Here is a 20,448-nt window from a genome sequence, read left to right as displayed (position 1 = left end):
TAACTCATCTACTGTCAGTATGGGAGCTGGTGTCTCTGCACATTGACACTCTTCTTGACCTATTCGGTCTACACTCAGCAGCAGTGTTATTCTTAGTAGGACTTGTAGGCTCACCTGTCCCATTTGAGAAATGGCTTGTGGGGGACCAACCCCCACACTTATTTACCCCAGGAACTCTTGAAGATTGAGGGGTAAGAGACTTACTTAGAAATAGTGAGGCGAGAGAACAGAGAGAAAACACAAGATAGACTTGGGTGGGCCTGGATCCTTATCCAAACAGGTCCAGAACTTTATTCCAAAGGTCTCTTTATAACAATGCCAAGGGGTGGAGCAAAAGACCTCCCCCTTGCTATTTACAATCACCCATGGTCCAATCAACCTCTTATGCAGTCCTGCTGGGTACAGCCACTAGCAAACCTAGTGGGATCCAACAGTGGCTCCAATGCCTCGTGCTGCCATGGAGTCTTTGTCTGACTGAGTATTCAGAGAGCACTGTTGGTTCCCAGGCCATGCGCTGTTAGGAGGAGGACGTGGAACTAGGAAGAGGAACTTAGGAGTTAAATTGGGAGCGTGTTCCTGAAGCCACAGTCTGTCCCTTCCTCTGCTCCTGGTTATGAAGTGTACCCTATTTCACCATTTTTTCCTGGCTATATGGAGCCTGGCCATGAGCCCAAAGCAACAGAGCCAACTGGTCTTGGTTGGAAAACTCTAAAACTGTGCCAAAGTAAACCTTCTCTCTTTATGAGTTGGCTCTCAGCTATGTGTTCAGGATGAGAGAGAAGTGAGTCAGTGAACACTGAGTTCGTGCTTCTTGTCCCTTGGGTTTCCCACTGCACAGTTCTCAGATTATAGCATGTAGCATATTCTTCCTTTGGCTGAATGTATGTATTGTTATTCAAGGACCCTGGTTTCCTTAGGTTTGTGCTTTGAGAGGATGCTAGTGAGCGAGCCACCTGTGGATTGATTGGCTCAGATGCTCCTAGGTAACTGTGGTACCCTCATCATCAGGAGTATTAGCTCAATCAAGATAATTCCCCATAGGCATTATCAGCGGCCTGTCTCCATGGTGGCTCTAGATTCTGTGAAGTTGACAACACTCAGTCTTTTTCATGAAGATTTCCTTCTGTCCATAGCTTATGTAATAGTGATTGTCTTTTACCACTGAGCCCGGCAACCTGAGTTTGATCCTCAGGACTCACATGATGGAGGAAGGGAACTGATCCCCACAGATTGACCTCCACACACATACACATAAAATAAGTGTAGTTAAGGATTTTATTTTTAAAGCTTGGGCTGTATTTCTTTAGTCATTGACTTATTAGATAAAATAAGGTAATATTGTTTTTCTCATTTTCTGTAACCTTTCTAATAATATGAGGTTTTGTTTTGTTTGTTTGTCTTGTTTGGTTTTGTGTCATGGTTTTCGTGTACCCCATGCTGGCCCTGAACTTGCTATGCAGCCAAGGATGACCATGAACTTCTGATCTCCCTTTCTCCACCCCTGCAAGTGCTGAGATTGCAGGCCTGCACCGCCATGCCTGGTCTGTGTACTGCTGGAGAACCCAGGGGATGCTGGCTGAGCTTCCCCTAGACCGTGTAACTTGAGGTTGTAGATTTAGCTTATTTATTAGTCTGGAAAACAACCTTCCTTCCAGTGGTTTGCTTTCTGCTAGTGCCCATGTTTGCAGCACAGACTTAACTTCTGTCCCCTGGATTCAGTGTTCCCCTTCTGTGCTGTGATTCAGCTGCATCGGGTGGAAGGTGTCCAGTGGAGCTGGGAAGATGGCTCAGTGGGTGGGAGCCCTTGCTGTGCACAGATACGGACCTGTGTGTGCCTGTAACCTCAGTGTGCTGGGGAGGAGCAGGTAGATCCTGGTATGATTGGCCGGCCAGCCTAGCCAAAACGCAGAGAGAGCTTCTGGTTCTGTGAGAAGCAGTAAGGTCAGAGTGAATAGAGGAAGACTCCTGGTGTCCTCTTCTCTGCGCCCACCCACGTAGACAGACGTGTGTGGAGACTGGCCAGTGTTCCTGTGAGCATTGGATGTGCATCTTAAGTGGAGGTATAGATCATTTCACCGTTTAAAAAGCCAAAGTGGAATCCAGGGGAAACAGTGGCCGGTTGGTACTATCACCTCAGTGCCAGACTTCGCTGTGGACACTGTTTCTTTTCTCCCTGATGGCAGTTAGGAGTGTAGGTGCCATGTCCAGTTAAACAGATTGTACTTCTAATAGCAGTGTATACTAGGATGTGATTGTGAGCAGCTTATTTCACCGCTGTATTTCTACAGTTTTCTCTCTGGGCTACTGGAATAATATCAGAACCCAGCAATCCATGTTACAAGTTTATAGGAATGGTAACTGGGTTTTAAAAATCTGAGAAATGGGGCTGGGGACTTGCCTAGCATGCACATGGCCCTGGGTTTAGTCCTCAGTACTGAAAACAGAAAAAAAGAAAATGAGAACTGGCTGGGTGTGGTGGTGTATACCTGTATTACCAGCCTTAGGCTGGAGGACCATCACCAGCCTGGTCTTCAAAGTGAGACCCTGTCTCAGAAAACCGGAGATACAAATTACATTTCTCTAATTTTAGTTGTTGCTGATGGTTCTTAGAGGAGAAGTTACAAATAACTTCTAATTTTGGTATGTAGATATTATTACAGTTTTTGTAGTAATACATTAAAAGATACATTATGTTCTTTTTTTAATCCGTTTCTGATTTTTTATCATTTGATTTCATGTAGTTTATTTGTTCCATAATCTGAAATTAAAGACAAAAGAAAGTTACTTAATTTTGGAGAACTAGCCAGTCATGGGACTCTAGTTACTTATGGTGAAGGGAGGGGTGGGACCTAGCAGAGGAGTCAGAAGGAATGTAAATGACTAAGGACAGACCAGTGGGGATGTTCTAGAAGCACAGCGGAGTGTGTGGCGGTATGCTGGATGTGGGTCCACCCTAGACAGGTCACTCCTACCACCTTGCTAAGCCTTAGGGTGTGTTGTAGAAGAGGGGGTGGAAGTGTGTAAGAGCCAGGAGACAGGGTAAAGGGCTAGGAAATGCCACACCTTGGGCTTGACACAACTGTCCCAGTCATTGATTCACATTGCCGGTTTCCTGCACGTACTGATCCACACAGGACCACTCCTGTCAACAGCCGGTCCAGGGAGGAGGGGCTCACAGAGCCCTACCCTCTGTCCTGAACTACTGGTATTGATCATTTGGGGAAAGGAATGATTGCTGTTTATAGTTGTAGATCTGCTACTGAGCCCATCAGGCTCCAACAGACAGCTCCAAACCCATGCTCACACTGATGGCCCTGGCGAGTCTTGGTGGATCACAAAACAAAATGAACAAACATGAATGTGAGAGAGAAATTTGTTGGGGAGGGGAGAGGAGTGGTGACAGGGTGAGAGTGGCCGGTGTGCAAGGCATACATATGTGAAGTTGTAAAAAAATATAAAAAGAAGTATACTTTCTGAATTCTATAGGGATGTATTGTTTTTACTGTTTCATAATGTATTGTTACTTTGTGTCTGGTAGATCAGTGCATACTATTAATGGAATTTCTTAAAGAACATAACCATTCAAAACAACATTGTTTTTAGCTTTTAAAATTATTTTTTATTTAGTGTTGGGGATGGAATGTAGGGCCTGGTACATTCTAGGCAAGCACTGAACCACTGAATTATACTCCAAGTCTTTGTTTTTCAGCTCTTTATGGCAAGCCTTCACTTAAGAGGGATTAGATTCTGTTAAGTGAATATCAGAAATTTCTGTGTATCACATGTGGCTGAGGATCCTGTGAGTTGGCGGTGGGTGCTGGCTGGACTGGGTAGCTCTTTCTTGGGTCCAGGCATGCGGATAGCTCCAAAGGCCCGCTAGAGTGACCAGCGGATGGGCCTGCTAGCGACCATCAGCCAAGATGCTTCCTTCTCTTCCCATCACCTGGAGTCCACTCATTTTCTGTCAGGATTCCATTGTAGGAAGAGGTCAGGTTCCATTGTGGGTCATCGCCACACTGTCTGTTTTTGCTGCTGTCCTTATGCCAGAACAAGAGCCTAAGCAGCACCAGTTCCAGGGAAGAAGAATAAACTCCTGTGATAGGAGAATCTGCAGGGTTCCATTGCCCCAGGACAATAGGTGCACAGCAGCAGCAGATCTGTCTCCTTTTCTGCAGAACACCCATGTACCAAAGAACTCACTTTCATAAGATAGACTGACCTCCGCCCCTCATTCTCTCTTCTCGAGTTGTACGAGACGACATTGACCATACAGTGCTTGCTGTGTCTGGATTCTTGAATGTGAACTGCCAGTGCTCCAATGCTTGCGTAAGCTGATGTCTTGACTTGATGAAAACATACTTACCTCCTTTCTTTTTCCTGAAGGTTGCCAACACTCCTGATAACTGAATGTGTGCTGGTTTACATGACTCCAGAGCAGTCAGCCAGCCTCCTAAAATGGGCAGCCAGCAGTTTTAAAACAGCCATGTTCATAAACTACGAACAGGTAAGAGTCTCCTGAAAGGTGGATTCTGCATGGGCTTCCAGTATAGCTTTGCCTCTGTCCTTCCTTGTTCAGTTCCTTCTGTCTGCAGCCATCGGTCTGTCTGCAGCCCTTTTCTCTTAGTTTCTTGACTGCCCACCAGCTATTAGCAGAGATTTTGGAACTTGATTCTTGGGGAAAGTTTTCAAATTTTTATTTTATCATTGTATGATGGGGGAAATGTCTTTCTGTACACAGCGAATATGTGTTGCTCTGATTGGTTGATAAATAAAGCTGTTTCACCTATGGCAAGGCAGCTTAGAGGTAGGTGGGAAATTCAAAGAGAGAGACAGGAAGAAGGCAGGGGGAGACATCAGCCAGCCACCCAAGGAGCAGTATGTAATGGGACACAGGTAAAGCCACAGAAAATGGGGCAACTTTACAGATTGATAGAAATGGGTAAATTTAAGATATGAGAACTAGATAGCAAGAAGCCTGCCATGGCCATAATTTAAAAATAATATTAGCCTGTGTGTGTTTATTTGGGTCCGAGTAGCTGTGGACCAGGTGGGACCCAGGAAAACTCTCAGCTATAATTGTATTGTCTACAGAGGCAAAGAACGTGGCTTGAGGTAATTTTGGCTGTATTAGAAGGAGGGGCAACTCAAAGGCCCTTAGACAAGCAGGAATGTGAGTAGAAGACATTGACTGTTGGTGACTGGTGTGGAGGATGGGGACTAAGGGACCTGGGGCTGCCACTCATGAGTAGTGTGGAAGGTCTGACCTGAAGGGGCTGGAGAGGCCTCTTGTGAATGATGTGGAGGTTGGGGACTGAGGCAGCCTAGAGTGGCCACATGTGAACAGTGTGGAGAGATGGGGACTCATGGGCCTGGAGTGGCCACCCCTTAGGTCCAGCCAAGAGTTTCATGTGGACATTTGACCTAGAGTTGCAAGAGCTCCTGATTTTGTAAGGGAAGTTTGATATGCTCCTGTATTGTAGTGTAAAATGCCCTATTCCTACAATCACTGACATGGATCTAGTGGCTGCAGAAAAACAAAACAAAAACCCTTCGGGAGCTTTAAGACGATCCGGCTTAAGTCTGAGTCCTGTATGATGAGGCCACGTTGCATACACGCTGTGTGCCTTTGTTTCCTTGATTGAGAATAGTGATAGCCCTGCCTGCTAGTGTGTTGTGAGGCACGCGTGAGTTAGTCTGTGCATTTGCACCTGCAGCACGGCCCCAGTTCAGTAAGTGTGGGCTGTTCAAATTCCTCTGTGCTCCAGGCTGGGGGCGATTATATACCCATAAGCACCATGTGGAGGCCTCTGTTGCTCTCTGCCATGTTCCCCTGAGATGGGGTTTCTCGCTGAACTTGGAGCTTGCACATTTTTGGCTAGGCTGAATGGCCAGCCTAGCCCCGGTGATCCTCCTATCTCCAACCCCCAAGCCCTGGATTATAGTTGCAGTGGTCAGACTGTCTTTTTATGTGGGTTCTGAGCATCTGAAGTAGATCTTCAGGTTTGTGCAGCAAACTCTTGCCCGTGGAGCCACCTGCCTAGTCACAGTTCTTTGCTGTTTCGTGCTTACCTTGTAGAACTTCATGAGATGCTGTACAGCAGTAGGCAAATAACAAGCAGAATGTATGCTAGCTGTTTTTATTATTTACTTACTTAGTTTTTTTGAGATAGTCTCATTGTGTACCCTGGCTAGCTGGGAACTTGCTGTGTAGACCAGGCTAGCCTCATACTTGGGTGATCATCCTCCTTCTGCCTCCCAAGTGTTGGGATTCCAAATGTGCACCCCAATAATCAGCTTTTTAAAAAAATTCTCTTTTTAACGGGATCCCACTGTGTTGCCCTACCTCAACCACTTTATCCTTTCCTTTTTATTTCATTGCATGTAAGAACAGCAAAAAGACTTGGCCATATAATATAATTGTGGGCCGGTCCAGGCTAGACTGGGGTTCAGTACCTCCTTCCCAACTCCGGTCTGGGTTTGGGTTCTAGAGTCGCTGGTTCTTGGTTGGCTGACTGTCCTCCTTCCCACTTTTGAACTGCAAACATTCCTCAGCCTGTCTCCCCTTCAGGGCCACTGCTCATGGAAACTAGCCCTCAGCTTTCTGTTGATGTGACTGTCTCTGGGGCACGGTCTGCTTTTAGGATTCTCACCCGTGGAGAATGACTGCCACATGTCTGCCCTGTGTGTTCTGCTTTGTTCGTGTGCGTCTTCTGTACTCTGTCCAGAAGCATTTGTCTAGCATGCGTTGGAAGGTGGTGGGTTGATTCTGACTCAAGGCCTTCCACTCTGGAGCACGCCTGGGACCGTGCCAGATTTCAGTGTACTGTCCAGCTGTCCCGCACCCGGTTCAGCTCCCACCACCTTCACTTTGTCAATAGCAAGGAAACTTAAATCAGCAGTCGTCAACCACCAGCAGCCTCACAGTGTAGATGAGTTGCTGACATGCTTTTCCTAGTGTATTGTTACAGTGACAAAGCCATGTTGGTTAATGGGGTGATAACAGCACACACTGGGCTTTCACATACCTGTGCTCAGCACTGCTCTAAGTTCTCCATGTATTTGCTTACTTCGTTATCATACAAAACCATAAGGCTGGTGTTAGTACTGTCCTGATAGAGTTAAGTTGCCCAGTTTCTCCACAGTTACTGTCAAGCCAGGATTCAAACCCAGGCAATACAGTGAGGAAGAATGTGCTCAGACACTTTCTACCCTGAGGCACATGAGAGAGGCTAGCATTGCTGCTGGTCTGGCTTTGGAGGAGGGGATCTTACTGGTAAAGTGATGCCTTTTTATTCCCTTGTGTGTGATAGGGTTCTGGTGTGTATACTATGACACTATACAGTAGCACCATGTCTCCTGGCCCTCAGGAGGCTGAAGCAGGAGAGACACCAATTTAAGGCCCATTTAGGCAAGAGACTATCTCAGAAACAAAAACCAAACAATAAGAAAGGTTCTATCAAGACAAACAGATCTCTTTCTGACCCTAGACCTTAGTCTTCTACCTGGGAAACAGTGCTGCCTGCTGTGTTATATGCTTGTTAAATGCAGTCAAGACAGGTTAGTTTGCCTCTTGAAAGCACATGGTAATGTTCTGTTCAGATTTCTCTATGCCTTGTTTCTTCTTAAATTGTTTTTTACATTTATTTATTGTATATGTTTCTGCAGGTATATGGGCACACATGTGCCATGGTGAGTGTGTGTGTGTGTGTGTGTGTGTGTGTGTGTATAAGTCAAAGGATAACCTGTGGGAGTTGGTTCTCTTCCACCATGTGGATCCTGGGATTGAATTTAGGTCATCAGGCTTGGCAACAAGTGACTTTACTGCTGAGCCCTCTCACGAGTCCTGCACTTTGCTGCTGCTTTTTTGTTTGTTTCTTTGTTTTTGGTTTTTGGTTTTTGAAGACAGGATTTCTTTGTGTAGCCCTGGCTATCTCAGAATTAGTTCTGTAGACCAGGCTGGCCTCGAACTCACAGAAATCCACTTGCCTCTACCTCCTGAGTGCTGGGATTAAATGTGTGTGCCACCACTGCCCGGCTATACTTTGCTTTTAAGAGTTTATCTTAAAGTCATTCTGTGCCTATCTCTATATCTTTCTTGCCTGCTTTCACAGCTATATGATATTTCATTTTATGAAGGTAATAGAATGGATTGAACTTAATAGGTATTTCTTCCCATAGTCTTCCAGTTACACAAAGCTTGCATCTTTGAACATGTTTGTGAGCCTCTCTGGCAGCAATGGAATTGTTGCACTAGGCAGGCATGTAAGTGGGTGTGTGCTGCCCTGGGGGTGGTGGTGCACCAGCTCAGCTTGTGTCTTACAACCCTGCTGAGCTGCTACCCGGCATGCCACCAAATGTCAGCCTTGACTGGTGGTGTCTGTTGCTTATTTAGGACACAGACCTTTAAGGTTGTGGCTAACCAGCTTTTCCCTTCTCAGGTGAACATGGATGACCGGTTTGGACAGGTCATGATTGATAACCTCCGGAGGCGACAGTGTGACCTGGCAGGAGTGGAGACCTGCAAGTCACTGGAGTCGCAGGTCAGAGCAGATGCTGAGCACTTGCTCCTTCATTAGCCAGCAAAGCAGGACACTCTCCATGGCAGACACACCATGAAAAGCCCTGTTCTGCCTGTGACACAGGCAGAGTGCTCCTGATGGTAGGAAAACTCAAGTCCTGCTTGTCCCCTTGCTGTAGAAAACACAAATTGACAGTCCCTACAGCTCATTATTTTCATTATGCAGGTTTTTTGCACAATTTATATTATGCAAAATTTCAGACTAGCATAAAAGTAGAAAGAACAGTACAGCAAACACTTATATCCTATCACAGCTTCAGTAATTGTTAGTATTTTCAGTATTGTCTCTTACCCCACCATGATTGTATTTGTTGGTGTGGTCAGAATATTTTTAGACATAAACTAGACAATATGTGTTTTCACACTAAGTGCTTGTTAAAGACCCTGCTACTGAAGCTGGGTAGTGGTGGTGCATGTCTTTTAATCTTGGCACTTGGGAGGCAGAGGCAGGTGGATCTCTGTGAGTTTGAAGCCAGCCTGGTTTACAAAGCAAGTGCCAGGATTGTTAGAGAAAAAAACACAAAAGGCTCTTCTCCTGTTGAACTTCCTTCCAGGATGATGCTTCCGTGATCACCCCTCAACTCCACAATAGCTCGTTCAGGTATCTGATTCTCAGATCAGCTTCAGCTCTTCCTGAGAGTTTACAAGCATGTTTGTAGTTACTGTATTTGACTTGGCATCTATCCATGATCTACACTTTGTAGGTGATTAATATAGTTTCGTGTCTCTCTTAATCTGTAGTAGTCCCTTTACAAAAGAAAAGGTCGTTTATTTGCTGGAGATAACCTCCCATACTTGATGCCATTTAAATAAACTTTGTCACATGACTACTAAATGACATGTTGCTCGAGTTGAGTGTGGTAGCTCACACCTGTAATCCTACCACTTGGTAGACTGAGGCAGAAAGATCATATGTTTGAGACTAGCCTGGGCTAGCAAGCTCCAAAACAGCATAGACTACATGGCAAAACTCTGAAACCAGCCATCTATCCAACCAAACAAATAACTTGTTCATAGAAGAATTTTTTTCTTTGTGTCTCTACACTCTAGTGGGTTTCCCCATGTGCATATAGAAAATGGCAAACCGAAAAGAAAATGGACTGGATATGGGCTTTTGAAACACAGCTCAGAGAAATCCTGTGTGCCTTAGAGGCTCAGGTACATGCTGAGAATCATCCATGTCTCTCCACCCTCTTTCAGAAGGAACGGCTGCTACTGAACGGGTGGGAGACGGCATCCGCAGTGAACATGATGGAGCTGTACAGTAGGCTTCCTCGGGCAGAGGTGAACAGGTATGTGAGTGCCAAGCCCAGGCTCCAGATGACTGGGAGTCAGAGGCTGGCCGGCTGTGTTCTTTAATGTGAACAAAGCTAACCTTAACCACCCGTATTTTGAACTAAGGTAAATATTGGTAAAAGCTTGAGAGAGTAACTCATTAGCCACTGGCTGAGATAGCACCTTCACCAAAGCAGATGATTTGAATGGAAATAAGCTGTTATACCCGGAAAGTTCCCAGAGCCACCAGAGCAGTGGAAACTTTGTGTAATCCCTATTTTGGAGAGAAGATGATGTTGCCTACAATTTCTAAGAGATAAGACCTAGGATGACGCTTTTAAAGAGACTCTTCCTTTGTTATGAAAGAAAGATAGATTCACTGTTCTAAAACTATTTCTTGCTGAGGGCATGAAGTTTTGTATGTTTATGTGGTTCAGTTAGCTCCTATTATCAAGTTGGGCCTGTCCCCATACACAGGCAAATATTTACTTACTTACTTACTTATTTATTTATTTTGTTTTTCGAGACAGGGTTTCTCTGTGAACTCACTCTGTAGCCCAGGCTAGCTTTGAACTCACAGAAATCTGCCTAGTTCTGCCTCCCAAGTGCTGGGATTAAAGGCATGTGCTACCACTACCCAGCTTAAATATTTATTGATACATAGACTCTGGTTTCTAAATCAGTGGGTTCATACTACACACAGTAGTCTCAGAAGTCATACTCCCTTTTTAAAGTTTAATGGATCATATTTATATTTGTAATATCAAAATATTGAGGCCTCCATATTTTGTTTACATGTTTGCATAGCAATGTCGATAAGAATAACTGATACTGTGGTAAATTTAAAGAAATTTAAAAATGGCCAGTTCCGGACATTTCCTCATGTGGTCTCCGTTAAGACAGTGCTCAGGAACACAACCGTGCAGGCGTCCATCTGTGTTGTTGCCGGCTTGGTTCATTTCCTGGTGGCTCTGTGCTTCCTCATCAGTCCTGTCCCCTTTCCTTTGGGGTCTGCTAGAAGATCATGTGAAGAACTTTTGGCCTTGCTCTTCTGTAGATCTTACTGACATTTAGAAAAGTATCGTTTCTTTGTTTTCTTGTGTCCAAGTTTCAGTCGTCTAAGTAGTGAATGCTTTGAGAGTGCAGTCTCACAGGCTGACGATTTCTGGATTCTTGCGGAAGCTTCTTTTTTGTCAGGCAGGCTGGCTTCCACTTGCTAGGTGTCAGGGTGATGTTTCGAACATCCTTGGTCTGACATCTATAATGCTGTGGCTCTGGTAAATTAACTCTAAACTTCAGTGAGTGCTGCGAACTGGACTCAGGTCCCCTGGAAGAGCAGGAAGCAATCTTACCTGCTGAGCATTTTCCCAGCTTCTGGGCTGCATTCTTTTCAAATCTTTCTACTCCATTGCTTTTGGCTTCTGAGTCTCACCATAAACAGTCCTGCTGCTGCTGCATATCATGTGCTTGGCTTACGTGAAGGTTCCACCACCAGGTAAATCAGTCCATCATTTTGCATCTCTGCCGCACACAAAGTGGGCAAGATGCAATCAGATTGTCTGTCACAATGTGACAAGGGTGGCCTCGTGTCCAGTTCCCAGTATGTTTTCATTTTCACAATAAACTTCCTTGGCATTGCCGTGTTTTCTGGGTTTTTACCAGCATTCTGGCCTCACTCTGGCTTGCCTCTACTTCCCACACTCCTCTGGCACACCATCTCCAAAGGTCATTCAGTAATCAGGTCTGTGGCAGCAGGAAAAACCTGTCTTCTTCTCTAGGCTAATTTCCTGCACTAGTTAGCTTTCTGTTACTGTAATAAACACTAAGATGGATGACCCATGTCTAAAGTGAAAATACTTATTTTTCCTCAGAGTTTTAGAGTCATCCAGTCTGTGACAGGTAGGCCCCACTACTTTTGACCTGTCGTGAGGTCACATGATGACAGGAGCATGGTAGAGCAAAAGTCACAAGATTCATGACCTTGAAGCAAAAGGAAGATGAAGGGACTGGAGCCTCACAGTTCTATTTGGGGACACACCTGCAGTCATTTAAATTCCTCCTTCTAGGTCTCCTTCTTACGGGCTCCTCCACTTCTCAGTAGCACCACCCTGGGAACAAGCCCATCACTCTTCCTCAAACTATAGTAGATGCATTTAAGTTCAGCCACAGTACACTGGGGAGGGGCATTCTCCCTCCAGATGTGGTCCTTTGCCTCCCATGCCACAACAGAAATGATCACACAGCTACAGAGACATGCGTGTGTGTGCACACAAAGATTGCAAATGGCCAGAGGATGTTCTTTTGCTGTGTTAAAAGAGACAAAAGTACCCTCCAGGAAGGCACTTCTGTTTGGTCATCTTACTAGCAATTGAGAAAGTGCCTTTTCTTCAGTCTTTCAGTCTTTATCTGAGTGTAGAAAATTTGTTCTGGCTAGTTTTATGTCAACTCGACACAAGCTAAAGTCATCTGAGAGGAGGGAATCAATTGAGAAAATGCCTCCATAAGATCAGACTATAGACAGGCCTGTAGGGCATTTTCTTAATTAGTGATTGATGGGCCCAGTCCATTGTGGGTGGTGCCATCTGAGTCCTGGATTCTATAAGAAGGCAGGCTGAGCAAGCCAGTAAGCAGCACCCTTCCATGTACCTGCATCAGCTCCTGCCTCCAGGTTCCTGCCATTCTTGAGTTCCTGTCCTGGCTTCCTTTGGTGCCAAACAGCAATGTGGAAGTGTAAAGCTGAATAAAACCCTTTCCTCCTCAATTTGTTTTTGGTCATGGTGTTTCATCACAGCAATAGAAACTCTAACTAGGACAGCTATCTTGTGTTTTCATTTATATTTATTTTCTCATAAGTGAGTTTGAAGACCTCTTGTTTTTCTTTTCTGTTGGATTGATCTTTTCTTCATCTTTTAATGTAAAAGCTTTTCATGCTGAAATTTTGGAAATCTATAAAGAGTTACAGGGCAAAGAAAGTAGTCCTTTGCCATTAGCATTCCAGAGACCTTTCTAGTTTGTCTGGACTTGAGATAACCCTTCCTCCTCCTCCTCCTCTTCCTCCTCTCACCCTTCCTTGTTCTGCCCCTCCTCTTCTTCCTTCTCCTTCCTTCCCCTCCTCCTCCCTCCAAGACCACACATTAAAGTGTGTGCTGTCCCAAGCTAAACTCCCAGACTCTTTCTTCCTTTTGGAAATCTATCTTAATTTCATGTGCGTGAGTGTTTTGCCTGCATGTGCACATGCAATGTGTACCTGGTGTCCCCAGAGGCCAGAAGAGGGAACCAGATCTCCTGGAACTGGAGTTAAGGACAGTTTTGAGCCTCCATGTAGATGGTTGCTGAAAATTGAACCTGACTCCTGGAAGAGCAACAAGTGCCCTTAACCACTGAGCCGTCTCTCCACACTCCCCAGCCCCTTTCTTCTTGGCCACAGCATGCATGCTGCTGTGTATCCAGATTCTTTCCAGGTGGTCTCATGTCATGACTGTGGACCAGCATCTTCCTTCCTAACGGTCCTCTCCATCTCCTGTTCTGACTCCTGCACAGAATAGAATCCCTCGAGTTCCTGGATGAACTGGAGCTTCTAGAGCAACTCATGCGCCATTACTGCCTGTGCTGGGCCACCCGCGGAGGCCAGGAGCTCGGTAAGAGAGTGCTTCTGTCCCCTGGGCTGGGGGCAGGGCAGCTTTTTCTCCCAAGAATGAAAGGCACACCAAGCAGTTCAGGTTCAGAGAACTGGGGAAATATGTATGCATACTCACAGTGTATCCAAAGAAGTCATCGTTTGCTCTTCAGGTTTTTATAGCACAGAAATAGGCAAATTCTTTGAACCACAAATCCTCAAACAGCCAGCCAGCCCATGTCAGGCCTGCCATGGGGTTTCTACAATTGGGAAGGTTGAAAACCTTGAGAGGTTAAAGTAATAATCTTAATAAAAATAACCAGAGTTTGCCCTCTCACCAGCTCATAACCATGTTTACTAGATACTAATACACGGGCTGTTTGATTTCTAAAAGACCCACTCAGCTTCCAGGGCAGTTTCTCCCTCTCTCTAGGGCTGAGTGTCGTTTCCTGACAGGCATGGTAGACCACAGGGTTCCAGCAAGAACCCCAGCACCTGGCTCTCCGGGTTTGGGTCCAGCCTCTGCTGACTGTTCTCACTCCCAGTAGCTGGTTACTCCCGAGCATAAGAGCCCAGCAAGACCACATCAGATTCCAGGTCTCCGGTGCCTTCCAGCTTCCCACAATGTGGTCTTAGTGACAGCTGGTAGACAGGGAGCTGACAGTCCAGCCTGCTTAGCCTCCGAAGTTCAGCTCACAGAGTCCTTCCAACGTGGTTTGGGATGGAAATCCCTCTGTTGCTGTGTTTTATATTGGAACCTCCTAATAATAAAGGAAACTGCTGATGGGACTTGGGAAAATTGTAAAACGTAGAGCATAGAAGCTCTGCCTGAGGCCTGGTCCCAGGCAGCCTCTAGTGATGCTTCCTCTGCTGTTTTCTAATTAATCAATTAATTTATTTGCCTTTTTTTTTTTTTTTGTTTGATTATTTGAGACGTGTAAAGCAGCCTGGCCTTAAACTTGGCATTCTTCCTACTTTAGCCTACCGTAATTACAGGTGTGCCTCACCTGACTTCATGTTTTGAGGTTTCAAGATTTGAACTCCGGAACCTCACACATTTGAAAGCAGTGAACCACGAGGAGGGTGTGACACTGCCCTGGGCTACACCCTCTGCCCTTGTGCTGAACTCTTGTCTTATCTTTAGGAGAGCTGACTTTACGTGTGCATATAACTGGACTCGTGCATTTTTTTCCAGTTTAATCATGTGACATAACATTTTCTCCCTTGCTACTAAACTTCTCAAAGAACATAACTGTAATGAGTATATTAAATTCTATCACAAGACTATGTCTGAATGTACTTGACCTCCCCAAGCTTTTGGAAATACAGGTTTCTTTTTTTTTTCCTCTTCAATTTGACACACAGTTACCTTTTATTAAAGTATAAACCATAGCCTTTCCTTTCTTCTTCATTCCCCAAACTTCATATTAACAACTTAACATCAGGAAGTACAAGTTTCTAATGAGTTTAAGGTGACTGTTGTTAAACAGTAAGTTGAGCTGCTTTCATGTTTGTTTCCCTCCCTTTTTGGGGGGCGGATGTGCTTTGGGAACAGGGTGGTCGGAACCCAGGCTGGCCTCACACTTGTGGTCCTCCTGCTTCGGCCTCCCAGCGCTGTTTGCAGGTGAGCACCACCACGCCCGGGGGGAGGGGGGTGGGGGGGGTAGGATGAGCAGTTTAATGTCAGGCTTCTTTGGTGTGTCAGCACGCAGCGAAGAGCCAGCTCTGGGTTTGCTCAAAGTTCAGTAGTCAGCAGGTAGATTTCAGACATTTACTGCTGAGAGCCCATAAATTGTTATGAAATGCTTTCTTAATCCATTTTAAACCACCCATAAGCCAAAGCTGGCCTGACCTCTCACTTTCTTCTGAAATCTTGTCTCTTGCTGGAAGAGTGCGAGGTCCAGCAGTGAGTTAAGCTGGTGCCCAGGGCCGGCACATGGACACAGTGTCTTCTACCCCCAGTTCCTTTGCTCTGCCACAGGCATCTGACTGCACGTGTGTTCCTCCCCTTAGGTTTGAAGGAGATAACCTATTAATCTGCTGAAGGTACGAACCTGGTGAAGGTGGAGGCTGAAGTCTCTAGCGGAGCAAGTGCCCTGGGCCCCCTGAGGGATGGGTGGCTTCATCTCTGTTGTTGGCCCTGTTGCACACCCAGAGCCTTTGGTTACAAAGGTGGTCACGCCAGATCCTGTTCCTGTCCCTTATCATTGTTTAAATAAATCTCACTTGCCACTTGTCTGTGTGTTGGACTTGGCTGGCTGGCGACCGTTGACATTCTTGGCTCTGTGGGGGTGGGCCAGGGTTAACATCCATGGCAGCTAAAACCCAGGATCCTGAGTCTTACTGGACCTTGGTTTATCCTGTGAGTCAGAATCCATTTGGGAATTTACTCTTTCCTGTGCTCTTTATTGCAACACTTCATCGGCCCCGACCCTTGACCTGCCGCAGATGCTGGAGCTCTTCTCTGGTGTTGCTGCTGCCTTGGCTGGCTAAGTGCCTACTTGCCTCTTTATTTCCAGTTACCATGGTTGGATAATGCCTCCTTAAAATGCCCCAGATCCTTGGAACCTGCACACATGTCACCTGCTGTGGCAAATGGGCATTTTGCCAATGAGATTAAGATAAGGGTCTCACAACAAGATTGTCAGGGGTCATCTGGGGCTCTGATACAATCACCAGGATCCACATAAGTCAGACAAGAAGACACAGCCAGACAACTGGCAGTGACAGAGATTGTGGAGGGATGGGTTTTGAAGATGATGCAAAGAGCCAAAAGGTAAGGAACCATAAGCAACTTCTAGAAGCTAAAAAGGCCAAGAGGCTGGAGAGATGACTCAGAGTCAAGAGCACACACTGTTCTTGCAGAGGAACCAAGTGTAGTTCCCAGCACCTGTACTGGGCGGCTCATGACTACCTGTTACTCCAACTCCAGGGGATCTGAAGCCCCTGTTCTCTGTGAGCACCTGCACTCACAGGCACATACATACATCACTAAAATTAAATCTCTTTAAAAGGCCAGGAGTCCCTAGAAAGACACCCCCACACCCCACCCTCACCCCCACCTGCAGAAAACTTGACAGGCTGAAGTTATGGATTTCTTCTTTCAAAAACCTCCAGAACCATGAGTGGATCAACGTGTGGTGTTTTCAGGCTCTGTGCGTATGATAAGCCACCGTGGCAGGAATGAGATTAATATAGTCATTATGCTGCAGATTAGGGCCCCATAATTTAGAAGAAAACTCCAGCCTGATTCTGGAGGTGCATGAACAGGAATGGCTGTGGGGAAGCTCTGGCATGGTCCTCAGCTGAGGTCACAGTCCCCTGCTCCACTCTTAGGAACCTTGGAACCAGCATTCCCTGGACACTCAGTTGTGCTCCACTTGCAGTGTGCCTGTTATGGGAGTAGAGGTGTTAAGACAGCCTGAGAAGAAAGTGGAGTGTTTAATGAGAAGGCTGTTCCTTTCTGGTCACCTTTTACTCTCAGGACGGGAAGGACTTGGGTTTGTAATGGCGTTTCTTGTTTTCTTGAATATTCTTAACAGTGTATATGAAACCCTGGGGCCATAGTGGAAAGCTCAGTTTAGTGGAGCAAGTCTGTGATTTAATATGATAAGGAATGAAATAAACGTAAAAGCACATTGTCACTGGTAAATGTGGGCATTATTTTTTTTTTTTTTTTGGTTTTTCGAGACAGGGTTTCTCTATGTAGCTTTGCGCCTTTCCTGGAACTCACTTGGTAGCCCAGGCTGGCCTCGAACTCACAGAGATCCGCCTGCCTCTGCCTCCCAAGTGCTGGGATTAAAGGCGTGCGCCACCACCGCCCTGTTTTTTTTTTTTTTCTTGTTTGTTTGTTTTTGTTTTTTTTAGCCTGTGGTAGTTTGAAAGAAAATGGATCCCATTGGCTCATAGGGAATGGCACTATTAGGAGGTGTGGCCTTGCTGGAGTAGATGTAGTTTTGTTGGAGGAAGTGTGTCATTGGGGGTAGGCTTTGAGGTCTCAGATGCTCAAGCCACGCCCATAGTACATTCTTTCCCTGATGCCTGAGGATCCAGATGTAGAACTCTCAGCTCCTTCTCCAGCACCATGTCTGCCTGCACACTGCCGTGCTTCCCTCCATGATGATAGTGGACTAAACTTCTGAACTGTAGGCCAGCCCCAATTAAATGTTTTCCTTTGTAAGAGTTACCTTGGTTATTGTGTCTCTTTACAGCAATAAAACCCAAACTAAGACATAGCCTTTTTCATTTTTTTTTTTTTTTTTTTTTTGGTTTTTCGAGACAGGGTTTCTCTTGTGTAGCTTTGCGCCTTTCCTGGAACTCACTTGGTAGCCCAGGCTGGCCTCGAACTCACAGAGATCCGCCTGCCTCTGCCTCCCGAGTGCTGGGATTAAAGGCGTGCGCCACCATTGCCCGGCGCCTTTTTCATTTTTAATGTTTTCTTTTAAGTACTTATTTTTTGAGACAAGCTCTCATTATATATCTCTAACTGGCTTCGCTTGATATGTAGACCAGGCTGCCCTTGAATTCACAGAGATCTGCCTCCCTCTGTCTCCTATGTGCTGAGATTAAAATTGTGTGCCATCATGCAAGACTTCTTTCTTTTTTCTTTTTTCTTTTCTTTTTTTGAGACAGGGTTTCGCTGTGTTGTTTGGGTGCCTGTCCTAGATCTCGCTCTGTAGACCAGGCTGGCTTCAAACTCACAGAGATCCTTCTGGCTCTTCCTCTCAAGTGCTGGGATTAAAGGCATGTGTCACCATTGCCCGCCTGACTTTTTCCCTTTTAAAGATGTTTTTAGGGTTTTGTATGAGTATGTGTGAAGGTTAGAGGACAAATTGGAAGTTGGTTCTTTCTAGAGTGGGTACCAGGGTTCAAATGAGTCACCAGGCTTTATATAGCAAGAGCTGTATCATCCAAGTCACCTCGCTAGCTTGCCTTTCTCATTTCACATGTGCAGTTGTGCACTTTGTGAGTTGAAACTATGTTCTGCTTTTCTCCTCTCACTGTAGGCTGGCATCAGTCAGTGATGGATGGGTGGGTCTCATCTCCAGTCTTGGTTCCCTCTTCCACCCAGATAATACCTAGCTAAAAGTCAGGAGCCGAACATGTTCATTTTATTTCTTCTTTGCCTTTTATTTATATTTATGGACTGTCTGTACAAGGAAAGCAATGCTTCATCACCTTTAATGTCAGTGTTATGAAATGTCCCTCAAAATACCAATAAAGAGCACTTCCCTAGCACACTCAAGGCCCTGGGTTCCATCCTAGCACGAAAAACAAGAAACAATTTTATTTTAAAGCTGAGTTTATTTAGGGGCTGAAGAGATGACTCAGTGGGTAAAATACTTACTGCATGAGCATAAAAGCATGGGTTGAGATCCCTCACACCCATGAAAGGCTAGACACATTAACCCCAGCACCGTGGGGCAGGAGACAGAGACAAGGGATCCCCAGGTCTTGCTGACCAGGGCAAGCCAAAATAGCCCTAGGTTCAGTGAAAGGTAGAAAATGATAGAAGATACCCAAAGTCAATCTCTATACTCCTCGCCAAGTTCTCATGAACACTGAAAAGTGATTTGGCCTCCATAAAATCATGGCTAGCTACAGCTCAAGAGAAGCACAGCACTTCTCCCTTCCTGCCAGAATTGTAGGGAATGGTCTGAGCTCCAGTGAGACCCATGTTTGCTCATTCTTAGAGGCCTGGGTCTCCCTGCCCAGGGCCCCTTCATGCAAACCACTGACTTAATACAGAAATGAAATTCATGAAGCCAGTTCTGGGACCTCAGGACAAAACAGTCCAATTTTTTATAATGTGGGAAGCTGTATCAAATCAAGAGGAGGATTTTGAGAAAGTGCAGGAATAAAAGCTGCAGAGTAGATGTGCCTAAACGTCATCTCTGAAACCCAACTATTTTATATGAAATTCCATGGCAATGAATTTGAGTTCAGAACCTTTGGTAGAAATGTGAAGACCAGATTGATGAAGTGGCCAAGATCCAAATGCGTTCAGAGCTAGCCCAGTGGTAAGGAAGCAGGATTATATTCCTCACAGGAAGATGAGAGCGTGCCTCTTAGCAGGACTTCTTCCTGAGTGAGTTGCTCCAAATGTAGGATGGACCAGTCAATATTATCTTAAGCCCCCAGCATCCCCATTCTTCTTGGTGCAAGCTTTAATTCCTCCCCATCCCTTCAAGCCCAAGACCATAAATGTCACCCCACCTCACCTCCCACATCTCCAATGTCGCCCTCCCCTGACTGCAGTACTTTCCTGGTTCCTTTTCTCCAGCCTACCAGGCTTCCTCTAAAGGTATGTGCCACCTGCTGGTCCTTTTCCCCATCAGCATTATTTCATAAAGCATGATTTAAATATGTCCTCCTCATCACCCTGTGTAAACTTCCACTCTGGTTATGACCTAGCATTCTATCCTGTCTGTCACCTTCTTGGCCTTTGCCTGAATGTGTCATTTTTAATGTATCCCACAAGTACTCCTCAAGCACCATTTTTGTTTTGGGCATTGGCCTAATTGTCACAACACCATATAAAATTGATTAGCTCCTGTATCTGGGCACATTCTATCTACTGAGACAGACAGTGAAAACAATAAAGAAATAACAAAATCCCAGTGGACAACCTGAGAGTGTGGAAGGTGATATGGTCCTACCTGTAGATGAATATGTGATTTAAGGCTGTCTGAGAAAACATGCTTGGGATTCAGTTGTGGAGGACCCAGCTACCACCAGCAGTGGTCACTGCAGTGAGTTATGGGAAGGTTTGTTTGTGTCTGGTTCCCATTTCATATCACTGAACTTGGAGACCACAAGACCACACAAGAAACAGCAAAGATATGCCAGTGTTATCTGAGGCTATCCCAATGCTACACCATCAACTCTTGCTTAGCCCCTGCTGGGAAAGGCAGATGGTCAGGGAAGCTACTTTGCCTGGTCTGAAAACACGATCTTGCTCATTTCTGAAGCAGAGAAG

The 20,448-nt window shown here is 45.5% G+C and overlaps 1 protein-coding gene across 1 annotated transcript in view; it reads left to right on the top strand.

Annotated features, from left to right (window-relative positions):
• Lcmt1 (leucine carboxyl methyltransferase 1) overlaps positions 1–15,705 on the top strand; it is a 64,717-nt gene extending 49,012 nt beyond the window's left edge. Inside the window, exons 7-11 of the mRNA XM_028867890.2 lie at positions 4,384–4,504; positions 8,439–8,540; positions 9,779–9,870; positions 13,394–13,491; positions 15,483–15,705. Of these exons, the coding sequence (XP_028723723.1) occupies positions 4,384–4,504; positions 8,439–8,540; positions 9,779–9,870; positions 13,394–13,491; positions 15,483–15,505 (436 nt within the window). The 3' untranslated portion in view covers positions 15,506–15,705. The remainder of the gene's footprint in view (positions 1–4,383; positions 4,505–8,438; positions 8,541–9,778; positions 9,871–13,393; positions 13,492–15,482) is intronic.
• The last annotated feature ends 4,743 nt before the right edge of the window (positions 15,706–20,448 follow it).

The sequence above is a fragment of the Peromyscus leucopus genome, chromosome 1, assembly GCF_004664715.2.
Source record: "Peromyscus leucopus breed LL Stock chromosome 1, UCI_PerLeu_2.1, whole genome shotgun sequence".
Classification (NCBI taxonomy): domain Eukaryota; kingdom Metazoa; phylum Chordata; class Mammalia; order Rodentia; family Cricetidae; genus Peromyscus; species Peromyscus leucopus.
Note: the sequence above shows the minus strand (reverse complement) of the source record. Positions and strands in the feature narration are given on the sequence as shown.